General features: G+C 38.0%; 1 protein-coding gene across 1 annotated transcript in view; it reads left to right on the top strand.

Annotated features, from left to right (window-relative positions):
- LOC119583434 overlaps nucleotides 1–8,129 on the top strand; it is a 20,632-nt gene extending 12,503 nt beyond the window's left edge. Inside the window, 5 exon segments of the mRNA XM_037931913.1 lie at nucleotides 608–1,940; nucleotides 1,942–3,540; nucleotides 3,647–3,859; nucleotides 6,597–6,769; nucleotides 6,887–8,129. Coding sequence (XP_037787841.1) covers nucleotides 608–1,940; nucleotides 1,942–3,540; nucleotides 3,647–3,859; nucleotides 6,597–6,769; nucleotides 6,887–7,517 — 3,949 coding nt within the window. The 3' untranslated portion in view covers nucleotides 7,518–8,129.
- The last annotated feature ends 802 nt before the right edge of the window (nucleotides 8,130–8,931 follow it).

Genomic DNA, 8,931 nt, shown 5'->3' with positions numbered 1-8,931 from the left:
ATATATATATATATATATATATATATATATATAATATATATATATATATTATGTATGTATGTATTATACATATGTATACATATGTATACATATGTATACATATGTATAATATATATATATATATATATATATATATATATTATATATATATATATATATATATATATATATATATATATATATATATATATATAATTGTGTGTGTGTGTGTGTGTGTGTGTGTGTGTGGTGTGTGTGTGTGTGTGTGTGTGTGTGTGTGTGTGTGTGTGTGTGTGTGTGTGTTTGTGTTTGTGTTTGTGTTTGTGTTTGTGTGAGAGAGAGTGAGAGCGAGAGCGAGAGCGAGAGTGAGTGTGAGCATGAACATGGATAAAAAATGCATTTGTGAGTCTTTTTGTTTATACATGTGTGTTTGCTTATGTACTTACTTTTGTGGCTGTTTATTTAATTAGTTCAGTTTTATTTTTCTTGGATTCTGAAACTTAGCTATAAAGCTAAAGCACAAAGTTATTTATCATATCACAAATAAAACTCATGATTTTTAACAATATGCAGATCATTAGTAAATCTGAAAAGAAAAATTCATTCTATCTTTATTTATAACTTTCAGGTACTTGGATAGCTATCTTGGAAACTTAACTGATGATGCTTGGCTTCAGTATCCCACAAGTATAGGAAGTCGCCACATGGTGTTTCTAGATTCTGATGATTACATGCAGACTGTTCGACCACAACAGGTAAAGAGGAATAGAGGGAAATCTCAGAGTAGTACAGAACAGACCGAAAGTTCTGCCTCAGAAGACAGCAGACGTCAGGATTCCTCAACAACTTCATCGCATAGTCCGCACTCAAATATTAGTACCAGTATAAAGGAGGATGGATCAGACATATCACAAGAGAAGAAACGTGAGAGTGATATTCCCTGTCAGCGTGAGTCAAAGCATACAGCTGATATGATGCATCCAGCAAAAGAGGCAAAAGCAAAAGATGCACAGCCCTTGCAAGAGCAACATTCCACACATGTTTCAAAGACTAAACAAATTATAGAAAATAGTGAGGCAAAAAAGAATGAGCAGGGACTGCCCTCAAGCTCCTCCCCTCCTCAGCAGATTGAAGAAAAAATCACCAAATATCCTGAAAGTACTGAGAAGATGGATCATTCTCCTGAGGCAAATGAAGGTCAGACAGACTTACAAACCACCATCCCCGAGAAACAAAATGAAGTTGATAATGTAGATGAAAATGTTAACATTGTGAAGCCTAGGGATAACCTTTCTGATGTACCTGTGGCTCTACATGAAAATGCTATTGCTTCATCAATCTCAAACAAAGGGAATGTTATTTCCAGTGAATCTTTTGAGAAAGGGCCACAACAGATTGCAGAAGGAAGTTTTCTTGACAATAATTCTAATGTTGATAATGTTAAAAATCTAGAGAGTACTGTTCCAGCTTTTAAAATTGGGAATATAGTTGAAAGTGCAGAGCATGAGGATAGTTCCTCAGATGAAAGTAGTGAAACTGAGCCTAGCACTATAGTCTATGTTGATGATTATCCTTGTGAAGTAAGAGGTTCCATGCAGAAGGAAATTGAAAAACAAGGTGCTAATAATGCAGTTGAACCAGATAATATTGTAGCTTCTAAAGAAAAAGTTTCGGAGGAAGCAATGGCCCTTGCTGAATTTGAAAGATTGGAGCTTGTTCATGGCAGAATTGAAGGACAAGTAACAAGTATAAGTGAAAATGGGACAGATAAACAGAAGAAAGACAGCGCTGATGTACCTTCGACTTATTGTGAACCCTTAACAAAGAATGTGGACATGACACATGATGTTGAAAAGAATAAGGATAATATGAAAGCAAAGGGAAGTGAAACTTTGGGAAAGTCTGATATCAAAGATGGCACTGTGTTGCAAACAGAGTCCACCACTAATCTGCCTGAACAAGGTAGTAATGCAAGGGGAGAAAAAAGATGCAGTGGAACCAAGTGTTAATCGTCAGGTACCATTGAAAATTGATGTGGTGGAAAGCATACCTCACGTTGAAATCTATGATTCCGAAGAAGAGTGCCTTGTTGTGCAGGTGACTGAAAGTAAGGATAGTAGGTATAGAGAAGGTAATTGGACTGGAAGCAAAACTGAATCTAAAAATGAAGATGAGGTTGTGGAAATTGTTGCGAAGAGTCTAGAGAAGCCAAATAATGAAATGGAGTTAGCACTGGAGGCCAGCAATAGCATGAGGGACTTAGTGCCTGAGAAAGTTTCAGAGGATGCCATGAATCAGGTACTGAATCTCTTACGGGCCAAGCAAAGGCAGGAACTAGAAGCATTGCGAAGGCGCCAGGAAGAAGAGATACGGCAGTTTATACAGCAGCTGCAACGTGTTTCTCCTAAACAGTTACAGGCTTTCCTGTCTGCAAGTACTATCACGTGTGGAAGTATTGAGGGAAGACCTGATGATGATTTGCATCAAAGATCAGAAGGAAATTTCTCCATTAGTGATGCTGATAACTTTAAAATTAGCAAGGACAGAGGTATAAGAGGAAGCAGTCCTGGAAGGTCACATATAGAAGTTGGTTTGTATAACAAAAATGATAATAGCAGCATTAAAAGTGAAGGGAGAGGGACAAAAGAAGAACAAAGCAGATATTTAATTTCGTCCAAGCCAGTGGAAGAGATGACCAGTAAAACTGATAATTTTTCCATAATGCATCCCTGTGCCTCCACTTGTAGTACAGTATCTAGTTCTTGTGCTTCAGTTGATTTACCTTCTAGAACATACAGTGAAAAGATCAGTGGTGCTGAACAAATACCTAGACCATCTAACCACACCAATATCATGCCTTCCTATTTTGTGAATGAAGAAACTAAGAAAGCTGCAGATTCATTAGGGAATGTAGTAATGACTGGAGAAGCGTCCTCCCACCTGAGCAGCAGTCCTCACAATGTGTCTTATTCTGGTTCTAGCCCAAAACATGCCCAAGCTAATGAAACTGATCTATCCTTGCATGCAAAAAATAACAATATGCCTGTGGAAGCTCTAGATCAAGTCAGTTATGTCAATGGCAACTGTGTAAGTTATGGTGATGGCATGCAGTATTACAGACTTTTTACTGCAGATGATGAAGGACATGGATCAAGACCAAGATCCTGTCGCCCAACTGTGTTAGAACCTGTATTACAGTCAAACTCCTCCCAGATAGTCACACAACCAGGTCTCTTTAGAGTAGTGAGTGGCAGTCCATGGCCAAGTCCCCGACCGACAAGCATCACAAGTCTTCTTGCAGAGCATCCTGAGATGTTCAGTGATGAAGTAGTAGAAATGAATCTACAGCATATTAATGACTGGGGTCCCTCAGAAGTAAGTGTGCGAGAACATACACCAGCTACCCAACATTCCAGTAGAACACATCTTGTGACAGTGCCTCACCATTCTGCTGCAAGGTGCCATAGTAGTGCCAGTCATCAAAGAGGGTCATCTGAAGAAGGAGGATTAGATATGGTCCCAGAGAGAGAGTCTGCTGCAAATATCTACCATCATCCCCTAGTATGTCTGAAGCATATTTTGATTTGTGTGTGTGTGTGATTGTACTGTAAAAAATCTATGTTGAATATATTTTAACATTTTATTTGTAAAAGGAATCTCATTTCAGAGTCAGAATGCAATATTCATCCGAGGGATTACACTGCTCCAAGCCTGTGTACGCCGCTTCTTAACTCAGAGACTTTTCCGGACCAAATTTGTGCAAGAACAACTGGCAATTCTTGCAGAAATTGCTAAATTGGCACAACAATTCCATAGAGATATCTTAACCGACAACATCCACAAAGGAGACGTAGACTTTCATAAGGCATTATACAATCAGGTAATATACACACTGGTATAAGCAGACAGGTCATAGGAAGAGTGTATAGAGACTAGACTGTGTGTGTGGAGCAGATCTTTTCAATATATAAAGTCTGATATAATTGAAATGAAGTATTCATGCACTCTGGATAAAAGCAGTAAATTATGCAGCATAATTATCCCACACTGGCTTGCTTTTCCATGACTTTTAACCTTCACGCCTGGCAGCACTCTTTTCTGTTCAACTTTCTTGGCTATCACCGTAAATTCTCTGACTTCACTAAAAGCAAAGATAAGGTTAGTGCCTGTTGTAACACTGACTTTGGACATTTCATATTTACTTAGACATATAGATAATCATATACAAAACAAACACAGGTATTTGCAGGCATTCATGCAGTACATGGCTTTTAACATACTCCTGTGTATTCTTACTGAAACTGTTTACTGCTCACATCCATCCATCGAGTGAATCATTTGTTCAAGAATGATCAGAGGTTTCTTGTTATGTGGGGATTGTGCAATTGTATGTGCACTCTCATTCACACTCGCCCTCACTCTCACTCATACTCATACTTATACTCGTACTTATTCTCACACGCACTCTTACTCATACTCACTCATTCACTCACTCATACTTTCCCTCTCACACACACACACTCACTCAACTCATACACTCACACACTCACACACACATACACACATACTCTCACATGCTCTCACACTCTCACACTCTCACACACTCTCACACACTCACACTCACACTCACACTCACACACTCGCACTCGCACTCGCACTCGCACTCACACACTCACCACACACACACACACACACACACACACACACACACACACACACACACACACACACACACACACACACACACACACACACACACACACACACACACACAGAGACACACACACACACACACACACACACACATATATATATATATATAAACTGTATATATCACTGAAACTCCTAAGTTGGTCAATCCAGACACTATAACTTTCATTCAGTGTTAAATAGTCAGCAGTAAGTGTGATTTTCATTGACTCTGTTTGATATATCATTTAAATTACTGGATGTGATACCTTATCTGACTGAATTATGAAGATAATGATCATATTGAGTTGTGAATTATTGTTTGAAATTTAATTGTGTATTAACTCATTGCCACTGGATACAGGTAATATCCAAATGTCCACTAGTTCTGTATTGTGAATTTATTTACATTCAGAGGGCCCCACAAGTCCTGTTACCAAGGAGTCTATTTGTAGTCCTTATTTGACCTCACATGATGAGTTCACCACCTCTTGAATTTTTGGAAAAGATGTTTTTTTTCCAATTCTGTTGATATCAGGTCTGTCATTGTTATTATTAACATTATTCTTAATATGATGTCATTGAAATACTGATAGCAATAAAGAATAATAAAAAAAAACTTTCTAAAACTTAAGTAAAAGAGGAAACAGATGAGATAGGTTGGACTAGTGATTGATTCCTTGGTGACAAAGCTGTTGTGGAGCCACCTTTGTGTAAACAGAAGTAATAAGCTAAGACCACAGTGGGGAAGCACCTGTGGGTTAAAATTATATTCACATTTTCTCTGGTGAACTGTACATTTTGACATCAGAGTGAAATAGTAGGGGAGGGAGGAGTATCACCATAGATAACATTAATGATTAATTGAATAAGATGAATGAACTTTTGCTGTAATCAAGATTCTGGTTATTGGCATTGTTTTGGAAGTCTTGGAAACTATATCCATATATTTTTTTTTTTTTGATTTCTCAAAACCAAGAAATTGAATGATGTCATATATTGACCAAGTGTTCGTAGATTTTCAGGAATGAAATATGCTTTTAGCTAAAAAAAAGAAAAATGATAATTTGAATTACAAGAAAGGGGGAGCTCCACTTGTATGAGATGGCAGCAGTCTTCCCAAAGGTTAGGAACTGTTTCTGGATTTCTGTTTTCCTCTCTACTTCTGCCAGGTGGTTCCTTTTACACCCACTCTTCACGCCATCCCCCCACGCCCTATGCTGCCTTCCTTTATCTCTAGCTCCTCCTATGGTCCCCTCCAGAACCAGGTTAGCTGAAATTCATTCTAAGTCTCTCAGCTGTCTCTCTCTTTATTAATGCAGGGGGTGATAAGCATATTTTTTCAAGCATGTTTCATTTATTAAAACATGTTATGATTCTTGCTTACCGCCAGTAGTGCTGTCACTAGATGCACGCACATGCGTGCACACACACACACACACGCACATGCACACACACGCACATGCACACACACACACAGCACACACACACACATGCACATGCACACATACACACGCACATGCACACGCATACACACACACACGCATACACACACACACGCATACACACACACACGCATACACACACACACATGCATACATACACATGCACACACACACACACACGCATACACACACACGCATACACATGCACGCACACGCACACACACGCACACACACACACACACACACACACACACACACACACACACACACACACACACACACACACACACACACACACACACACACACACACTTCTGTTACTTCACCAGGCACTACTCCCACACTGACAGGCATGGCAGGTGTCCCAGAGTTCCATTTCTGCAGAAGCTACTGTTCTTCAGCTGAATGTGCCTGTTATTTATTCTTTTCTCTAAATTTCACATATGTTGTTTTCATAAATAAATCTTATGATATTTCTTACAGGAGGGAATGGCCAGGGAAAGGATTCGCCGTGTGTTTGTTGTACTGACAGTCCCAGAGCAGATGTCCCTCATCCGTCGGGATCGCCAGTTATGGAAGATGCAGCAAGACAAACAGTTGCCCAGCACTTCACAATCATCTCCGACTCACACAAGTACAGTGAGGAGTAGGAGTGGGTAAGTTAGATTAGGATAAAACATTTTCATCCAAATATCGTGACTAATATCACGAGTTTTGTGGCAGAAATAGTGTGAGCTATGGTTTTATATTTGGCTGCTCATTTGCTTAAACAGAACTGCTGAAGCCCGAGTGAGAGGGACACCAACACGAATAGCAAAAAAGAGGCCTTCACCCCCACATCAAAGGTCCCAGCAAGAAGGAAGAACACGGTGTGCATCACACGGACGGACATCACAGCTTGTTCAGCCGTCTGTCATAACACATCAAGCATCAAATCTTTCTTCCCGATCAAGTGTGACTAGTGAACATAGAGTATCTCCCAAAGGAGGGAAACTACCGTTACATGTAGAACGGTCTGCATCACACTTAGATGCGCCCATGTCACATCACTACTCAAAACAATCGCCACATATCAGGTCTCCCTCTCAGGATAGTAAGTCAGGTCATCACACAAGCAGTACCAGGTGTTCAGTCCACCCTCGCAGCAGTAGTGCATCGCAACTGGAAACCAGATCTGGGTCACACCATCTGTCTCATTCATCCAGTCATTTGCCTGGGTCTCATCATATGACCAGGAGTGCAACACATCAGTCAGGAAAGACAAATTCACGAGCTTCAGGCATCAGTGGGACAAGAAGCACTTGTACTGCAAGAAGTACATCAATGTCCAACAGTCCACGACGAGGTAAAGTTTATGAGGAATGTGGCACTTCCTTTAACTCTCTTGACACCAAAGTTTTGTAATTTATTTATATTTTTTCCCTATATTTCATTAATTGGTTTATAAACTTATGTGTTGCTCCACTTCCAGAATTTGTACAAACATCCATTCTTTTTATTTTATTAGTCACTAGAACTTCTGAATTTTATTTAAACATGTTTTTGATTGTCATAAGATTATATCATTGTCATCATCACATCATGATCTTGTGTGTATGTGATCATCACTTTTGTATAATGCTAGGTAGGAAGAGCCTATTAGAGAATGACTGATGTTAAATGAATGTTTCTTTAAGATGCATCAGTTTTGTTTTTTTTGCTTACAGTCTATAAATAATTTACTAGTTTTCAAAAGGAAAAGGGGTTGTGTGCCAGCTTCCTGTCCTGAAGTTTTTGTTCTGAGGTAAACAAGTTTCAAAGACTGGTTGTCAGGAGGTTCTGTTTCTCATTTATTAGAGATCTGCTCTCTGTTAATTTTTTCCTCTATTTATCAGGGGCACATTATGACTTAGGTATTAGTTTCTTTGCTTTCTCTTTATTTGTTAAAAGATGTTATATATATTTTTTATATGTACTGCATGTTTTATATTTTTTTGGAATATGTACTTGCATGTATTATATTTTTATACTGGTTTACTGGGTTTTCATTTATATATACCTTTTAAGAGCTTTACACTTATTTATTGCACACTGGATTAAACTGTCCAGAATCATGATTTTATTGTTTTTATTTAAATATTTTGCCTCTTTTGCTTCTTATCCTTGTGTTTTGTTGACAATATATAGGTGACCAAATTTTTCTCTGTTGATCTTTATGATACAGTTGAAACTAATGCAATCAGAATAGAAATTTACAATAAGGATTTTACCTACAGGAAATAATGTATAAAGTAAGCATTCAAGAAATATTTTTATTACAGAATTAATTATGATTTACAAGATGAGTCATAGTGTAGTGTTTTGTTTTGTTCTTAGTTATGTGTTTGCATGTAATCATTTAGGATAAAGGAAAGTCTTATATGAAACAGCATTGTTCATTTGTTACAAAACATGATTTACCATTATTCCCTTATTTTCTTAAATATTATTTTCTTATGATTACATCATCTCATTTAGAAATAATTGAGTTCTATTAGATTATAGTATTATGTTTGCATTACTGTTCATATTCTTAAACTCCAAGAAATTGCATGATAAATTGTTTCACCCATTTGGAAAATGAGAATCAGTATTTTAGTGATTGGTAAAAGGCAAGTAATTCAAAACACTTTCCATAATATGGTTCAGAGTACCAGCAAGGACCTGCCCCATCTTGGCCAGCTGCACGGGGCGCATAACCAGGGTAAAAAAATTCATATGTGTATGGAAAATAGATTTTGTATTAAAGTGTGGACAGTATTTGTGCACTTTCTTATATAAATGCATTTATAAAGGAAAT

Source organism: Penaeus monodon, chromosome 17, assembly GCF_015228065.2.
Source record: "Penaeus monodon isolate SGIC_2016 chromosome 17, NSTDA_Pmon_1, whole genome shotgun sequence".
In the NCBI taxonomy this organism is placed as follows: domain Eukaryota; kingdom Metazoa; phylum Arthropoda; class Malacostraca; order Decapoda; family Penaeidae; genus Penaeus; species Penaeus monodon.
Note: the sequence above shows the minus strand (reverse complement) of the source record. Positions and strands in the feature narration are given on the sequence as shown.